Source organism: Sphaeramia orbicularis, chromosome 13, assembly GCF_902148855.1.
Source record: "Sphaeramia orbicularis chromosome 13, fSphaOr1.1, whole genome shotgun sequence".
Classification (NCBI taxonomy): domain Eukaryota; kingdom Metazoa; phylum Chordata; class Actinopteri; order Kurtiformes; family Apogonidae; genus Sphaeramia; species Sphaeramia orbicularis.
In genome coordinates this window covers 10,702,320-10,721,464 of record NC_043969.1, presented here as the reverse complement: position 1 = coordinate 10,721,464, position 19,145 = coordinate 10,702,320, and the positions used below count along the sequence as shown (strand labels likewise).

The following is a 19,145-nucleotide window of genomic DNA, read 5'->3' as shown; positions in this document are numbered from 1 at the left end:
ACTTTAACCTGAGCTTTTATGAACATCAACAAGATCGGTGAATTAAATATTGAAAAATACATGATTTACACTGAAAAACCGCAAAAATGCAGAAGATAATGTTTTAATAAATGATGATAAATCACTTAAGAAATGTTAAATATGGAGAAAATATTTTAGAATTGCCACAATAGTAACATTGAGTCTTTATGGGTTAAATTTGGGAAAAAAACATGATTTACAGTGAAAAACACAAAACACAGAGGATATTATAATAAATGACAATAAATCACTGAAGTAAATGTTAAATAAAGTAGCACTGGGTTAAAATATGCTTTTTGTGCAACGTGTGCAAATACAAGCTTGTTTTGATTTAGTGCTTTGTAAATGTGTCTGTCTAACTAAAGGGGAAACACATGCGAGGTGAAAAAGAACTTCTCTGTGCACATAACTGCATATTTTTAACCACACTTGGTGCAACTGCTTGTTTAATCACGCAGCACCATTATACCCACACAACAAAAGAAGCCAAAGGCAGTGGAAGTGGAAGGCTCCGTAGTGAACATGGAAACACCGTCATCTTCTACAACATTGATTCACCAGTAAAACCCATAAAGTTGGATCAATGACAGTGGATGGAAATGCTTGTTTTTTATGTTCAATTATTGATATCTTTGCTGAAAAGTCACTTTTTCTTCAGTTTTCTCTGTTTCTGATATAATATTCCTCAACTTTAATCTGAGCTTTTATGAACATCTATATGATCAGTGAATTAAATACAGGAAAATATATGATTTCCACTGAAAAACGCAAAAATGCAGAAGATAATGTTTTAATAAATGATATTTAAGAATTGCCACAATAGTAACACTGAGTCTTTATGGGTCAAATATAGGAAAATATATGATTTACAGTGAAAACTACAAAACACAGAGGATATTATAATAAATGATGATAAATCACTGAAGTAAATGCTAATAAAGTAGCATTGGGTTAAAATGTGCTTTTTGTGCAACGTGTGCAAATATAAGCTTGTTTATTAAAACATTGTCTTCTGCATTTTTGCATTTTTTCGGTGGAAATCATGTATTTTTCTATATTTAATTCACTGATCGTGTTGATGTTCATAAAAGCACAGATTAAAGTAGACGAATATTATATCAGAAACAGAGAAAACTGAAGAAAAAGTGACTTTTCAGTGAATATATCAATAATTGAACATAAAAACAAGCATTTCCATCCACTGTCATTGATGCAACTCCATGGGTTTTACTGGTGAATCAATGTTGTAGAAGATGACGGTGTTTCCACGTTCACTACGGAGCCTCTGAACGTCCAAATGGGTCATATCTGATGACCATGAAAAGGTGACAAACTGTATTTTACACCAAATATTTTGATTTAGTGCTTTGTAAATGTGTCTGTCTAACTAAAGGGGAAACACATGGTAGATGAAAAATAACTTTTCTGTGCACATAACTGCATATTTTTAACCACACTTGGTGCAACTGCTTGTTTAATCACGCAGCACCGTCATACCCACACACAAAAGAAGCCAAAGGCAGTGGAAGTGGTTACAGCACAAACAGACAGTAGAAGTGAGATGCTGCTGAGCATCAGTTCCAACATGCTTTTCTTTCATCCTCATGCTGTTCTTTGCATCTCTCTCCATCTATACCCACTCAATATACTTAGTCATCCTCCTCTGTCTGTTGTCTGTCTGTGACTGTTATGACTGATCTGCACATGCTCCTTGTAAGCATAAGCAGCTTGCTGCCATAGTAAATCCCAACATGGTGCTTTGGCAGTGGATGGACATGTTCAATCAATATAATCCACTTAACAGGGGTGGATACAGATTACTTCAAGGTTAAACAACCTGGCATCTGCTCAGTGAAATGCAGCTGAAAACACTAATTCATAATATCAAAAAAGGTTCCATTAGTTTGGCCATTACACACTGTAAAAAATGACTGTAGAATTAACACCAAAAAGTTGTAAAATTGCAACATAAAAAAACTGTAAGTGGCAATACAATGCAAAGATGTTTATTTGAAGAGATTTTTGTGTTAACGATTAAATCAAATATAGCTGTAGTTTTTACAGGAAGAGTATGTGAACAAAACCAGATTTATATGTTGAAATGATGTATTTTTATTGTTTTTAGAAAATAAAACTGTAAATTGAAAAACAATGTGGTGCTGTTTAAATTGCAAGACCATACTGTTGAAATAACAGCATATTTGCTTCCTTTGACCCTCCGGTATCCCGTCCGGTAAGGCCCTTACTAAGCACCAAGTGTGCCTTTTTGGCACACTTGTGGAATAATGTCAAAAAAATTTTCATACAGTTTGTTTTTAACTCTTTTCCACTTTTTTTCTATTTCATCAACTTAAGCCGTAAATAAAAATACCAAATACTCAATAATTGTTACATTTTTTAACCCTTTAGATGCCGTGTTTGTAATGTAAACAAACCATTTTTTTGGATGGAAAAACACAAAGAATTTTTTTTTTCAATATACTACATAAAAAGTGGATCACATATTATTTGATTTTTGCAGCCTGGCATATGTCAGTGATTAACTCCAACATCGGTTAATTTGCATGATTATTTTTGGTGCTAGGTCAAATGTTCAAAAATACTAGCATCTGTCACTAAGTGTGCGTAAAATGCACACCTATAAATCAAACTATTAAATATTATATATTGATTTATTTTTCTGCTCTAATTTTATTTTATTTTTGTAAATCAATGTCGGCCCTAATCATACATATCAAATGGAAGAAATAGTGCGTTTTAGGCACACTTGGGAAACAGATGCTAGTCTTGTAATTTTCTTTTGTTTAAAATGTGCACATTTTAGTTGGTGTCCAGAATTTAAAGATCATGCAAAAATGAACAACTTTTGAATTCTAACCTTATTTAAATTTTGAAAAATAATATGAAGTTTTTTAACACGAAGTGCAAAGTGTGCCTAAAAGGCGCACCTGGATACCGGAGGGTTAATTCAATAAAAAAAGTAAACATTTAACAAAGTAACATTTTAAATTTGTAAATTAATGGGTTGGTAGAGTTGGTAGAGCAGCTCGTCCAATAACCAAAGGGTTGGTGGTTCAAATCCTGGCTCTGATTGTCCATATGCCAAAGCGTCTATGGAAGACACTGAACCCTAAATTGGTCCCAGTTGGACCTGGTGGTTTTGGAAAGTGCTTTGGACACCATGAAGGTGTAGAAAATGTGCTAAATAAGTGCAGTCCATTTAAATCTACAGGTTTAAAATGTTAAATCTACATGTTACTCTGTAAATATGTTTACAGTTGTTTGTTTTTCAAAGCATTGTTCTGGAAACCACAGCTGCCAGGTTTTTTTTCCGTAAAAACAACAGGATTTTTTTTTTTACAGTGCAGTATTTGGATGTGAACATGTGTAACAATTGGATATAGTCTGTTAGTGTTGACTTCAGTAGCTGGGTCTATCTGACAGGTTCTACACATCCTGGACCCCTTTGTATGGGGACCTTATGGACTCATCTGCGCCCTAGAGGTCCACTTCAAGATCTCTGGGAACGTCAGCACGGATGCACATTAACAGACAGGAAAGGAGTGAGGTTGCATACAAGCAAAACACAATGAGCTGTAGATTTGATGCCGTCAAACACTCTAGGGTCATTATGTCTGTAAAGCGGCCCCTGCTATTGCAGTTTTATAGCCTTTACAGGAATTAGGCATTCAGCGACCCATCCGGTGCCATTGTGCCAAGTTCTCCACTTCCCCATGACGCACGACGCTCGCTGGATTGAGTCGGGGGTCTCTGCGGGGTTCCGATGGACAGACAACCAGGTTACTCTTTTTGCCTTTAAAGCCTTTAAAGTGTCGGAAGTGTCTCTCTAAATGGTCATCCTGTTATGTCTTAACATTACCCGGGGGATTCTGGGAAATACAGGTTGCCAATGTAAACTTGAGGTTATTTTGGAGAGGTTCTGCGCACTAGGTTTGTAATGTTGTACTCATGTAAAAACACAGTCATGGAAAGTTATTTAAATATTTGGAGACTGTTCGCGTTTACATCCTTGGATAAACACAGCCATATAATGTTTGGAATCGTGTACAAATGCCAATATTTACTAAAAAAAAAAAAAAAAACCATACACACACACAGGCTGTATGAAGACTTAATAATGTTCCACAAAAACAACAAACCTTGATTTCATTCTGATGAACTAGTGAGAGTAAATACTGGTCTCACCTGAGGCTGCGAGTCCAGACAGGACTGTGAGTAAATAAAGCCCTTTTGCGCACATTGGATGGATGTCAGGTTGTCCGAGGATCAAGAGACCGGGAGTCAACTAAACCCACTGAGACTCCTCCGTCCACACACACACACACACCGTGACAGGAAAAACGGACAGTGGGTCTGCGGGTTCTGTATGAAAAGCACAAAAAAACACACGAAGTCACGGTGAGTCTTCTTCTCCTCCACCTTGAGTCTCCAAAGACGCGTCCCAACTCGCCGCTGCCCTCATACAATTCATCTGAAAACCCTCCCACCACATTTTCGGGCGGAGTAATCCACTCTTTGCTACCTCCTTATCTTTGTCTCACATGTTAAATGTAAAGTAGGACGATTTCTTGGTGTTAACAAAACCTGTTCTGCTGCTGCGTAAAACACATGCCATTCCAAAGGCGTTACGCAACTAATGTGCCAGTCAAGACTCACAGGTACTGTATGGACGGATCAATTCAATTCTGTTCAGTTCCATACTTTATTGTCATAGTATATAAATAAAAAAAAAAAAAAAAAAAAAAAAAAACAGATAGTAGTTCAAGCATCTTCCACGCAGACATAGCTAGACAAAAACAAAATCAAAATAAATGTGTAATGTAAGTATGACATACAGGGTTAGAATAAACCAACATGACTGGGAAGGAAAAAAAAAAAACTCCAATGAGTCAATAGTCACGGTGATTCATTTCATTAACCCTTTACCCTTTGTCAGCAAGTGACTATTTTTGTTAATTTCCAAATACATTACAAGACATTGACAGCAACAGTTCCACACTGTAAAATAAATCCTGTTGTTTTTACAGAAAAAACTGGCAGCTGTGGTTTCCAGAAAAATACTGTAAAAAACACATCCGACTGTAAACATATTTACAGAGTAACATGTAGATTTAACATTTGAAACATGTAAATTTAACACTGGATTTAAATGGTAAATGGACTGCATTTATTTTGCACATTTTCTACACCTTCATGGTGTCCAAAGCACTTTCCAAATCCACCAGGTCCAACTGGGAGCAATTTAGGGTTCAGTGTCTTCCATGGACACTTGGACATATGGACAGTCAGAGCCAGGATTTGAACCACCAACCCTTTGGTTATTGGACGAGCTGCTCTACCAACTCTACCAACCCATTAATTTACAAATTTAAAATGTTACATTGTTAAAAGTTAACTTTTTTATAACTTTATATATATATGCAATTATGCCATTATTTCAACATTATGGTCTTGCAGTTTAAACGGCACCACATTGTGTTTCAATTTACAGTTTTATTTTCTAAAAACAATAGAAATACATCATTTCTACATACAAATCTGGTTTTGTTCACATACTCTTCCTGTAAGAACAACAGCTATATTTGATTTAATCGTTAACGCAAAAATCTTTTCAAATCAACAGCTTTGCATTGTATTGTCACTTACAGTTTTTTTATGTTGCAATTTTACAACTTCTTGGTGTTAATTCTACAGTCATTTTTTACAGTGCAGTGAGGACAGTGAGTCAACAGTCTCAGGTCCAATGTGGTCTACAGGGTCTGTAAGGTCCACCTCTGCGTGAACAGTGAGTGGACCTGCTTTGTTAGGTACCATGAAGTACTGGTACTAATGTAAGGAATGATGTTAAAGGGATAATGTGGATGTGGACAGGGGTCTGGATCAGCACTTCTGTTGGTCTAATGTTGTAAAATACATGTTCCTGTCACCTTACATGTGTTTTTCTTGATTTTTTTATATATACTTCTGAGATTTTTTTTTTGCCACTTATATGTAAGGAACCAAATATGGTAACTTTGTTAACCTTGATTTTCTACATAACAATAAAATTTTTTTTTAAAAAATTCATAAAAGTATTATAGCCTTGTTATATCCTTTCATAACACATTAAAGTTTAAATTTTGACTTTCAGAGTATTTCTTTGAGTGACCTATAAAGAGTTAAAGATCCATAGATATAGTTGTCACCACTTTCAAATGTTTTTTTGTCTTTCTCAAATGATTTATCACCTTTTATTACAATATTGTCCTCTGCATTTTGCACTTTTTAGAGAAAATTATTTCCATATATTTAATTTAGTGACAATGTAGGTGTTCATAAGAGCTTAAGTTCAAATATTATTTTGTCAAAACAGAGAAAACTGAAGAAAAAGGGACTTGTTCATCAAATAGTTTATTAAGTGAACATAAACCAAGTGTCTCCATCCATTGTCATTTGTCAGAGTCCATGGGTTTTACTGGTGAATCAATGTTATAGAAGACAACAGTGTTTCCATGTTCACTCTGAACATCCAAATGGGTCATATCTGATGACCATGAAAATGTGACAAACTTTATTTTACACCAATTATTTACATGTATTGACAGGATTAGTGGATCAACAGGTATTAAACCACAAGTGTCAAACAAGTGGCCTGGGGGCCAAATCTGGCCCGCCAAAGGGTCCAGTCTGGCCCTTGGGATGTAATTTTTGGGAAATGCAAAAATTACACTAAGAAATTAACAATCATTTTAGTTCAGGTTCCACATTCAGAACAATTCAACCTCAAGTGGGCAGGACCAGTAAAATGCGATCATAATAACATATAAATAATAACAACTCCAAATGTTTCTCTTTGTAAATGTAAATATTTTCATGTATTTACACTAAAACAAAGTATAATTTCGCAAAAAAAGTGAATAAACTGAATAAATATGAAGGACCTGAAATGTATTAAGAGAAGTAAAATTTTAACAATATTGTACCTGTTATTAAATGTTTTGTGTATTTGTAGATCCACTGTGATCTGTAAGTTATAATGTACGTGTGTAAATGATAAACTGAGGCAGAATATTATTAAAATTCCACTTATTTTTTTCAGTTTGTTCATGTTATTCACATCTTTTGAAAGGATAGTTTGTAGACGTAAACGTTTTCATAATGTAAATGTACTTTTTTCGCTCTAAAACATAGAGGAAAGTTTGGAGTTGACATTATTTATATATTCTTATGTAATTATTTTACTGGTTCGGCCCACTGCAGATCAAATTTAGCTGAATGTGGCCCCTGAACTAAAATGAGTTTGACACACCTGTATTAAACAGTTTAGTGGATGACTTTGGTCAGTGGTGGATGTTTTTGTCTTTATGGGTTAAATTTGATAAAAGAAAATGACACCATCATTATCGTCACTGCAAAATTTATAAAATGTCAAAACTCACAGAGATAAGTGCAAACATGTTTTCACTATAAAAAGGAAAGAAAAAAGAATGTTTAACCCTTTCATGCATACTGGTCACTACAGTGGACAGCTATTCTACAGAAGTTCTCTTGTTTATTCATGGATTTTGTTGTTTCAGTTCCGTATCAGTCAGCACATTGGACGCTCTTGCATCATTCCATACACTGACATTCATACCAATACTGTAACTTTGCAGTTCTTGATAGACCTGATCTGCAGTAACATGTTTGAGTGTAAATCAAATGCTTGTTATTAGACTGTAATTAATGTAATTTTTTAAAACAAAAGTTGTTTTTTTTGTTATCTTCATGAAGTGAGTAATGACTAATACTGGAGTATGATAAAATGTGAGAAAACATCAGATTAGCAGCATTAAAAATGTTTTTATTTCATAGATGTCACACAGTATATCAGTAAATATGTTTCTATGCTTGAAATATTAAACACATGGTGTCCAGCTGAAACTCCATGAAAAACAGGTTCATACATTTTTTTCAAACTTTTTTTTTTAATGCCTAAAGAGAAATAAAAACACTCGGGGAAAAATTCTCATAATTAATGCATGAAAGGGTTAATTGGACTTCTTTTTCTTCTCAGAAGGCTGTTCCCCTTTTCTTGAGTCTGACTTGTTCCTAGTTTTCACCACTAGGGGGCAGAGCCGCACTTTGACGGTAAATGATCTTCTGAAGTCTGTCATGAAGATCAAAATATCTGAAGTTGAATCTCTTTAAGCTCTTTAATAGCTGATATGGCCATATATTGAACTTCAGTAGAAGATTCAGTTTTATTGAATTAAACAAATGCATTCATTATCCCCTTGGCTTCATGACGTTGCAGAACATTTTGAGTTGTTAAACTGAAGTAAAAAGTTTATGTGGATGAAAAGCCATGTGTTAAAGTTAAAACCTGCAAGCTATGAAATCAGTATTTTTTTTATTTTTTTTTTAAATATCTTTTTATTTCACAAAAGAAAATCCACCAGAGACAGTATATACACAGTGATACTAGGTCTTACTTTTTACAATTCTCCTTTGTGCATTCTTCCCACCTCCCACCCTAAAGGAATAAACCAACTAAACACACTCAAAAGTAACAGGCCAAAAATACACATGTCTTAAAAAAAAAAAAAAAAAAAAGTATAATAATAATAATAATAATAATAATAATAATATATATATATTTTTTTTAAAGGGTATATATCTAAAAAAAAATCATCATCACAATAACATTAATAAGGGTAATAACATAAGCATGAGCATAATGATGCATGCTGTGACATAAATAGCAATATTAGGGCAGTATTCATGATCTACAAACTCAAACTTTCTCCATACCGGAAAGTAAAGGCAACCAAAATTCATTAAAGAGATGGCCCTGATTATATTTATCCAAAGTCAATTTCTCTAAAGGTAAAAAAAAGAAGAGAGCTGATCAAGAAAAATCTTAAAAGATGCAGGGGAGTCATTCTTCCAAAATAAAAGTATGCATTTCTTTGCGAAGTAAGTGATCAAAATTAGCATCCGGCATTTTTTATGATCTAACTGTAAATAACACTGGTCAACAACAAATTTATTGTTTAAGTTTTTTGAGTTGATTTAGGATAATTTTGGTGTGCTGAATCCAAAAATCACATTCATTTTGCTCAATCAGGTCAACTTTCTGAACTATGCTACATATTGGCTTTTTAACATTTTTGCTTACATTTATGGGCATTTTCACATCATATGATACAAAATTCTTTCATATTTCTTGCAATAAACGAGTTCTGAAGATTTTACTTTTGCCAATTTATGATTCGTGTTTTTTTTTTTTTTAATATTACAGGTGAAGGAAATGGCTTCGACTAGAAGATCTTGCAAAAATAAGCCTGATGTATTCTGCTACATCTGCGGTGAATACACCATTGTACCTAACAAGAATCAAGTCACAAGTTTCATAGTGTGCTTACCAATCTTATTTTGGTATTAATTATTATATTTTGTGAGAAGATCAAATTTTTCAAAATCAAATTAGCAAAAAAAACCTGACCTGATTGAGAAAAACAGATGTCATTTCTGGATTTAGCGGTGCAAAATGGTCCTAATTCAGTTGAAAAAACCTAGACAACTTGCAAAAAACATTTTTTTGTAACCCAGTGTTATATGTGATATTTAATAAGTATAAACTGCTGCAGTAAATATTAAAGAAAAAGAAGTATGTGTATCAAAGAAGCTGCAAAACTCCAGTTGCATTTAGTTGGAAAAACATTTGCGCATGAAAACCTCCAGTGATCTGTCAGTGAAATAAATGTGTTGCATATCTTCTCATATCATTAGTAAACACTACACCAGCATCGTTTTCCACACTATAAAAGACAGAAATGATCACAAAATCACATAATGAAATAAAACACCACTAATGTGAGCACTGCGGAAACAAAAACATACAGACAATAAGTGTGATCCTGTGGGTTTCACTTCATTTTGAGGTTTGACTTTGACTTCATACGAACAGAACACTTCCTGTGTAAGAGTCTTTTACACAGACGGAGAGAGAGTTGACAATTTTCAGACAGGTCCGGATCTTTTTGTCTTTTTGAACAGACAGCTTGACCGTTGATACATTCTACATCAGATATTTATCAACCTAGAGTAGTAACAAGAAGGAAAACAGTTCACTCATCTGAAATTACAAGAACACACATGGATTTCCGGGTCGTCTTTGCCATCCTGCTATTGTCTGTAGCTACTGTGAAAGCTCAAGGTAAATACATTTTTAGTTTTTAGATTGTTATATTTTAAAGTTGCAATAATTCAATATGTGAACCTGACTTTAACACAATGCATGTTTTGAGTTTTTGCTTTAAAGAACTTTATTACCTGTTCATTTCTTCACCCTGTGTCTTCAGTTTTTGTATTGATGAGGTATGTTTGTTCTGTATTTCAGCCCATTGCCATGTGTATTGTCTTTCAGTCTAATGTATTAGGGTTGATTATTTGTCTGAAATTTGTTTTGTTTTGTTTGGCTCAACTTAACCATTAAAGACATAATTCAGCAGGATTTAATGTGCACCTCAGCTCTCAGACTGTCTTATTTTTCCCTCTTAACCCATAAAGACCCAAACACCCACTGGTGACCAAAATTATCAACCAATATAAAATGTTTATTCATTTCTGATCCACTAATCCTATCAATACATGTAAATAATTGGTGTAAAATACAGTTTGTCACGTTTTCATGGTCATCAGATATGACCCAGTGAACATGGAAACACCGTCATCTTCTACAACATTGATTCACCAGTAAAACCCATAGAGCTGGATCAATGACACACTTAATTTATGTTCAATTAATGATCAATTTTGTTGGAAAAAGTCACATTTTCTTCATTGTTCTCTGTTACTGATACTATAAAGATTAACTTTAATCTGAGTTTTTATGAACATCTACATGATCAGTAAATTAAATATGGGAAAATACCTGTTATAGTACCTTTTATTGAAGAAATGCAAAAAAGACAGAGGATAATATTATAATAAATGGTAAAAATCACTTAAAAAAGCTTAAGTACAGAGAGAAAGTCATTTGGGAAATGACACAAAAGTAGCTCTCTGTCTTTATGGGTTAAGATAGTTGAACGCTGCTGCTGAAGCCATGGACTGACCTGTTTTCTTTATTGTTTGATGTTTTTTTTCCCCACTTAATTAAGGAGATGTGTCATTCTGGGGTGCAACTGTCACAATGACCTGTCCAGGCAGCGGGAGTTGGCACATGAAAGGAAAAAGTGAACCATTGGCAGAAAACACAGATAAACTTGAAATGAAGTATGCTGGCAACCAAGATATTTACTGTCAATATGGGGATGACAGCAACGCTCAAGTCAAGTATTACTTCTATATACAAGGAAAGGGTGAGTTCAACTGTTTGCATTGTAAAAATAAAAATCTTACCAAGTGGATTTTTCTCATTTCTAGTCAAAATATCTCATCACACTTGAAATAAGACCCTTATTTCAAGAAATCTTACAAAGATAATTTTCACTTGTTCCATTGGCAGATTTTTTTTTGCTTGAATTAAGCAAAAAAAAAAAAAATTTGGAATGAAACAAACAAAAAAAATAATCTGCCAATGGAACAAGTAAAAATGATCTTGGTAAGATTTCTTGAAATAAGACTTTCAAGATCTATTGTCTAAAAATAACTTCTTATATCTCAGTGAAAAGATACTCTTTAAGTGATTATGTCTTATTTTAAGTGTGATGAGATATTTTGACTAGAAATGAGAAAACTATACTTTTTGCAGCGTGGAAATGTCCTGTTGTGTTATCCACACTAAGTTAATGGTCCACGCTGGACTCTTAGTTTCTGTGCTGTTTTTTGTTCTTGATCTTCCAGCATGTGAAACCTGTTTTGAAGTGGACGCCCTTTTGTTTCTGGTGGTCATCGTTGTGGACTTGCTTGGGACAATAGGGTTAATGTTGGTAATCTACAGCTGCACTAAGAAGAGAAGCTCAGCTGGACCTGCTCCCACTTCCAAACGTAAGAACACTTTACAGTAGTAACCCTGTCGTGCATGAATTATGAGAACCTTAATCGAGATTTTTTTTTTTCTTGAGTGATTTTATTCCTCTTTAGGCATTAAAAAACCAATGCCATTACTTTTTTTTTTTTTTATGAAGCAATTTTTCATGGAGATACCAAAATGTCCACTAAGCTGGACACTGTGTGTTTAATTTTTGAAGCAAAGATACATGTATTTACTGATTGCTGATTGCTGTGTGAAAACTATGAAATAAAAACATTTTAATGTTGCTAATTTGATGTTCTCTCACATTTTAACATACTCTAATACTAGTCATTACTCACTTCATGGAAATAATATGCAAAAAAAAACAAAAAAAAAACTTTTGTTAATTACAGTCTAATAACAATAACAAGGAACTGACTGGACTGATGATGATGATGAAATTCTTTATTCAGTCATCACATAATAATACAACCAGTGTCAACAACAACACTACAAACATTACAAACATTACCAACAGGTTAATGACTGAAAGGCCCAGGCAGAAGCAGAATGCTTATATTAATGCCTGTCCTATATAACAAATTCAGCTACCCAGCATTCAATATAGGCAAAAAAAACAAAACAAAACAACAATGCATACAACCAAACAAACAAGCAAAAGCATAAAAAGGTGAAAATAAACCAGAAAAATAGGCAACTTAACCCACCAAATTAATGGTAATTTAATGTAGAATCAAAAAATAAATTATTTACCTATTACTTATTAGAGCTTAATAATTGTATCCTTCAAAAACTGCTTTACATGCCATTTTTTTAATATCAAAAATGGGCTACACATTCTTAAATCCATGCTGGCCTCATTCCATAGTTGAACTCCAACTATAGATATACATCTGCTTTTAGTCTCTTTTTTAGCTTTTTGTACAACAAATTTACAAACATCTCACAAATCATATTTAGACTCATGTGTTGAGAAGAACCTTCGTGCACAGACAGGGAGTAACTTTAATTTGGCTTTATACATTATTTGCATTATTTTATAGTAAACCAAATCATTAAATTTCATAATATGGGATTTCATAAACAATATATTTGTATGTTCATAGTAACCGGCCTTATTAATAATACGTACGGCTATATATATATATATATATAGTATTTACAGTTGTTTTGTATGTCAAGCCCCACACTCCCACACAATATGACATATAAGGAAGTATAAGTGAACAGTAAATTATATGGAGTGTCTTGTGGTTGAGTAGATTTCTGATTGATTGAAACGTGTTAGATCAAGTTTATCAAGAACGGCAAAGTTACAGTAATGTTTTCAATTGTAGTGTATGGGATGATGTATAAGCGTCCAATGTGTTGGCTGATACGGAACTAAAATAACAAAATCCATGAATATACAAGATTAAAGCTGTAGAGTAACTGTCCACTGTAGTGACCACTATGCATGAAAGGCTTAAAATTTTAAAAAAAGTTATTGTTTCTGTAAGATTGCGGACTTTACTTCAGATGCTGACCTGCCTTTGAAAGTTTACGACAGCCCTTTTTTTTGTATTCTTATTTATTTAACCTTTATTTAACCAGGAAATATCCCATTGAGATTAAGAACCTCTTTTATAAGGGAGTCCTGGCCAAGATAGGCAGCAGCAAATACAACACACAGTTACAGGATTACACAGTTAAAATACATATAACAGACACATTCGATAACAAACCGTTAGTAAAAAAAAAACATTTACAAGCAGATTAAGAAAAACAAGTGCAAGTTATGGGGTCGGCCTCAAGAACTCTCAGTTTGGACTTAAAAGCGCTCAAAGAAATTAACTCAGTAACCCATAATCTATAAACACTGTATATCGCTCAGCTGGTGCATATCTCACAAACTGCTCTTCAGCTATTTTTAGGCATTTTCTCTTTGTATTTTATGTGCAATTATCAGAACAATTGTCCTTATAAAGCATTTTAATCACTTTAATTTTGTCATTCTGTTCCAGCACCTGCCCGCTCTAGAGGCCAGGGTCCACCCGTCCCATCTCCCGACTATGAGGTAGTATATTAAAAAAAATAAATAAGTACTGAACTCTGTCACCTTTACAGTACTTTTTGTTTGTTTGTTTGTTTTTTTTACACAAATGACAAGTGCAGCGCTAAAGTGGAAATAACATAACAGGATTGAACTAATATTCTTAGTAGAAAAAAGTTTTAACATCACAAATGGGAAATCAAAAATCCAATGAAAAAATGATAAAATGATGAAATAACGTTGCAAGATTTCAGTCAAAAAGAATAATCTAAAGAGAGTAAAGTTGTAAATTTTACTGAAGTTATAATATTAAGAAAATACTTGTAATATCACAAGAAAGAAAAATTATGATATTAATCCTAGTCATGAATCCTAATATTCAGAGAGAAAGTTAAAATATTATTATTTCAAGAAAAAGATATAATTTTAAAGGCTAAAGTCAACATAGTCTATGTTGAAAGTCAAAATATTAAGAGAAATATTAAGGAAAATACTAGAAATAAAATATTAAAAAGATGAAGTTATAATATTACAAGAAAAAAAGTTACAATATGAAGAGATGAAGTTGGATTATTCTAAGAAAAAAACTTCACCTTCAAATATTTGTTAAACTTTTTGGTTTTTATCAGAAAATGTATGATAGTAGAAGAGATTTCACAGTTTCCACAAACACCATTGACTTAATTCCATCTTTATTCTTGTTGTATTCTAACTTGTCAAAGGATTGCAACTTCATTCTTATAATTTCATGACTTTTACGTGTACTTTTACTTCTCTTTTCTCAGGGAAATATTTTTATTTTATTTTCATAACATTATAACTTTTCCCCTCAGATGTATTTGGAAAGTGAAAAAGAGTCAACTCCGAAATTAAAATCCACACACTAGAGCTTTAAAAAGCTTCCGCAAAACACATTGTATCATATCTTGTATTGTTCCATGTTTATTTTTTAATCATTATTATTATTTTTTGTCTTAGTAATCATTTTTCATTTCACATGTTTATTTCAAACCTGCTACCACATTTATACAATTAACAGATGACGACTGGACAACACATGGTTTGAAAAGGGGATGAAAGAAGCTTTACTTTTAAAACTCCAACCCCTCACACCACACACAACACATCACAATATTTCACTACACCAAAACAGAACAATACAGAACATTACAGAACAAAACAGAACAATACAAGATATTATAAATCAATACAGAACATTAGGTAACACTTTACTTGAAGGTCTAGTTTATAATGCATTAAGCGCACATTCATAAGACATTATAATGCATTTATAATGCATTATAAAAGTCATTACAACAGTTTATGATCATGTAAAACAACTTATACCAAGGTTAATAAAGTATTATAAGTGTAGGCATATTGTATTATAAATTCAGCTTTCATAATGTTTTATACATCCAAACCAAAGTGACAGCAGTGTTTGTAGGAAGAATCTCAAGTCCTGGGTTACAGAACACATTGTCAGTTGTATGATATTATAACACAAGTATGATGACTTACGAGCAGTATCTGCTGGCTCTAAGTAAAGTGTAAGTCAAAAATTATACATCAAAGTGTTCTTAATTCTTTATTTTGCAAAAACCAAACATTAAAAGAACAGAGACAGGAAATAGAAGTGTTACATGTTGCTTTGTACATAAATAAAAAATAATGTGGCAGCTCTAAATCTTTGTTAATTCAAACACATACTTTTTTTTTAATAAATATGAAATCCCTTAAATAGATGGGTATAGGGACCAGTGAAAAAAACTAACAAAAGTTCTCCACCTAAAAAAATAAATTCCTTCACACTGCTTTGGTATGGATGTATAAAACATAATGAAAGCTGAATTAATAATACATTATGCCTACACTTATAATACTTTAATAACCTTGGTATAACTTGTTCTACATGATCATAAACTGTTGTAATGACTTTTATAATGCATTATAAATGCATTATAATGTCTTATGAATGTGCGCTTAATGCATTATAAACTAGACCTTCAAGTAAAGTGTTACAGAACATTACAATATCACATCCTCACAAGACAGGAACATAAACATAAACAGGCCCAGACCCACTCTGACCCCATACCCACTCCCCCTAATGGCACCCACACTGTTTAGAGCATCAGTGTCACTGCATCTCCTCCAAGTACTTCTTCATTATTTGTTTTTTTTTAAACATTCTTTTAAACTGAAAAATGTTTGCACACTCTTAATTCATCTGCTAAACCATTCCACAGTACTACTCCCCTTACTGAGATGTACATTGATTTTAAAGTAGTTCTTACCTTTGGCTGGCACAATTTATTAATACCTCTGAGACTGAATTTATGTTGAGAATCTCTGTCTTTGAATAATTTTTGAATATTACCTGGAAGACATTTTGTTGATGCCCTAAACATGAGTTGTACTGTTTTGTAATTCACCAAATCTAATAATTTTAAGTCTACTGACTAGAGAAATTAACTCAGACTCACAGCTATGAAACAAAGGCGCATATTTCTCCAAATATAAAATGCATTATTGAAGTAAAACAAATTAACCCTTTCATGCATAGTGGTCACTACAGTGGACAGCTATTCAAAGGTGTTCTTTTGTGTATTCATGGATTTTATTGCTTTAGTTCCATATCAGCCGACACAGTGGATGCTTATGCATCATCTCATACACTACAATTTATATTATTACTGTAACTTTGCTGTTCTTGATCTGCAGTAACATGTTTGAGTGTAAATCAATTCCTTGTTATTGTTATGAGACTGTAATTAACCCTTTCATGCACAAATTATGAGAACCTTAATCACATTTTTTTCCTCAGTGTTTTTATTCCTCTTTAGGCCTGAACAAAAAAACATTCATTCATTCATTCATTATCCACCACTTATCCGGGGCCGGGTCGCGGAAAAAAAAAAAACAAAAAAAAAAACAAAGCAATTGAATGTTTTTTTAAACGAACCTATTTTTCATAGAGTTAGAAAAATGTCCACCATGTGTTTAATTTTGGAAGCAAAGAAACATGTATTTAAAACGCGATATCAAAAACTGACATACTGTGTGAAATCTATGAAATAAAAATAATTTTATTGCAGCTAATCTGATGTTTTCTCTCATTTTAACCCTTAGGGGTCATACTCTAATACTAGCTATTACTCACTTCATGGAGATAATAAAAAAAAAAAATACAAAAAAAATACTTAAACATGTTAGTGCAGATCAGGTTAATCAAGAACAGCCAAGTTACAGTAATGTTATCAGTTGCAGTGTATTGTGTATTGTGTTGGCTTATATGCAACTAAAACAACAAAACCCATGAATATACAAGAGAACAGCTGGAGAAGAACTGTCCACCGTAGTGACCACTGTCCATGAAAGGGTTAACAAGGTTTTGTTTTTTTTTTTAAACAAATTTTTTTTTTTTTTTTTGTATATTATCTCCATAAAGTGAGTAATAACAAATATTAGAGTATGTTAAAATGTGACAAAACATCAGATTAGCAGCATTTTTAAAAATGTATTTCATAGCTGTCACACAGTATATCACTAAATACATGTTTATTTGCTTCAAAAATTAAACGCATGGTGTCCAGCTGAGTGGATAGTTTTGCAATTCCATGAAAAATAGGTTCAGTCAATCGCAGTGTTTTTTGTTTTTTTTTTCATGCCTAAAGAGGAATAAAAACACTCTGGGAAAAAAATCTTGATTCATGCATGAAAGAGTTAAATTCAGTTCTTCCAGTAAATACACTAAGCATTAATGAAGGTAAATAGAGTGTAACGTCCCTGGATATGTGTATTGTGTTATGTGATCCATCTCATGGTGATGATGTTGTTTCTTGACAGCAACTGAACCCTCTCACTCGCACAGCGGACACGTATTCTGCTGTCAACCGGATGGGATAGAGGTGGAGGCGGGTCACCTGGATGACAGCGGCAGGTCACAGGTTAAAATGCAGATGGATGTTGGCAAACATTCACAGAGGACGTACATGAACATCAGCGTTCATGTATGTCTCAGTGTTATGGAAATGCTGGCTTTTGCTCTTTTGTATTTGGAAGGTTTGAGCAGGAAAAAACAGTTACTTTACCTTTCCATATTTTTGCTTGTCAAGAGCAATGACTGCATTATCATTCCTGTATTTTATTATCATGCTTGTATTTTTAGGATTTTTTTTTTTTACTTGATGTGGCAGGAGATGTAGTAGAAACATATCTTTAAACACAAGCTGAAAGCCATTTTGTTTTATAGAGTAAATGATAGATACGTGTATATTATGGTATTAGGATATTATGGTATTTTGTTTTTTATTATAAATTGGGTGTAAGAATGCTGTTTCATCTGTAATAGCTTCTTCAATGAATATCTTTGACGTTGCGATTTAACCCTTTAAGACCTATCTTTTGGCTACTTCTAAAAGAATCTAACCTTTCTTGCGTTATTTAGCATAATTTATTATTTCATTTTTCAGTGAAAAGCAAATATTTTACCATAAAGTACTTTATTTACTGACCATGTAGATCAGGGGTGTCACAATCATTTTCTTCTAGGGGCCACATTCAGCTCAATTTAATCTGAAGTGGGCCGGACCAGTAAAATAATAGCATGATATCCAATAAACAATGACAACTCCAAATTGTTTTAGTGCAAAAAATGACATTCAATTATGCCAATATTTACATTTACAAACTATCCAAACAAAAAAGATGTGAATAACCTGAAAAAATAATGAAATTTGTTACGAAATATAAGTACAATTTTATCAATGTTATGCCTCGATTTATCATTTATATTTATATACATGTGCATTACAGATCAGATCTTCAAAGGCACAAAACATTTAGTCACAGGCAGAATATTGTTAAAATTGCACTTAATTTTCTTTAGACATTTCAGGTTGTTCATATTTGTTCAGGTTGTTCACATTTTATTATTAAAGGTCCCGTATTATGCTATTTTTCAGTCACGTCATATAGGTCTCAGAAGCCCAAAAACATAGTATTTAAGTTTGTTCGCCCCAAAATCATCCTTTGTTCGGAGTTTCAGCGGTCGAAAAAGTCCCTCTCACTGCCCTCCTCAAAACAGGCTGTTTCTGGGCCTGCTTCCGGGTATGCAAATGAATG

At 33.1% G+C, this 19,145-nt stretch overlaps 2 protein-coding genes across 4 annotated transcripts in view; one reads left to right on the top strand and one right to left on the bottom strand.

The window, feature by feature from the left end:
* The window catches only part of LOC115431314 (myelin protein zero-like protein 2), a 119,484-nt gene extending 114,803 nt beyond the window's left edge, over positions 1 to 4,681 (bottom strand). Inside the window, exon 1 of the mRNA XM_030151574.1 lies at positions 4,228 to 4,681. Coding sequence (XP_030007434.1) covers positions 4,228 to 4,282 — 55 coding nt within the window. The 5' untranslated portion in view covers positions 4,283 to 4,681. The remainder of the gene's footprint in view (positions 1 to 4,227) is intronic.
* On the top strand, positions 3,388 to 18,650 carry LOC115431315 (T-cell surface glycoprotein CD3 epsilon chain). Of its 3 annotated transcripts, none has more exons than XM_030151579.1 (5): positions 3,388 to 3,821; positions 11,172 to 11,369; positions 11,854 to 11,997; positions 13,990 to 14,042; positions 17,868 to 18,650. In XM_030151579.1, the coding sequence occupies exons 1-5, from the start codon at positions 3,806 to 3,808 to the stop codon at positions 17,925 to 17,927; spliced, it is 471 nt and encodes a 156-aa protein (XP_030007439.1). In that variant the 5' UTR covers positions 3,388 to 3,805; the 3' UTR covers positions 17,928 to 18,650. The 3 variants fall into 3 exon arrangements, with proteins under 3 accessions (XP_030007439.1, XP_030007438.1, XP_030007437.1); XM_030151578.1 differs by lacking the exon at positions 3,388 to 3,821 and adding an exon at positions 9,657 to 10,222; XM_030151577.1 differs by lacking the exon at positions 3,388 to 3,821 and adding an exon at positions 9,657 to 10,222 and having other exon boundaries at positions 11,169 to 11,369.
* The last annotated feature ends 495 nt before the right edge of the window (positions 18,651 to 19,145 follow it).

What these genes read in the sequence shown, in the direction of transcription:
- LOC115431315 (XM_030151577.1), top strand. Translation starts at nt 10,162, where the DNA reads ATGGATTTCCGGGTCGTCTTTGCCATCCTGCTATTGTCTGTAGCTACT. An exon ending in ACCTGCTCCCACTTCCAAAC is followed by an intron (nt 11,998 to 13,989) that starts GTAAGAACACTT and finishes ATTCTGTTCCAG; the next exon opens with CACCTGCCCGCTCTAGAGGC. An exon ending in TCCCATCTCCCGACTATGAG is followed by an intron (nt 14,043 to 17,867) that starts GTAGTATATTAA and finishes GTTTCTTGACAG; the next exon opens with CAACTGAACCCTCTCACTCG.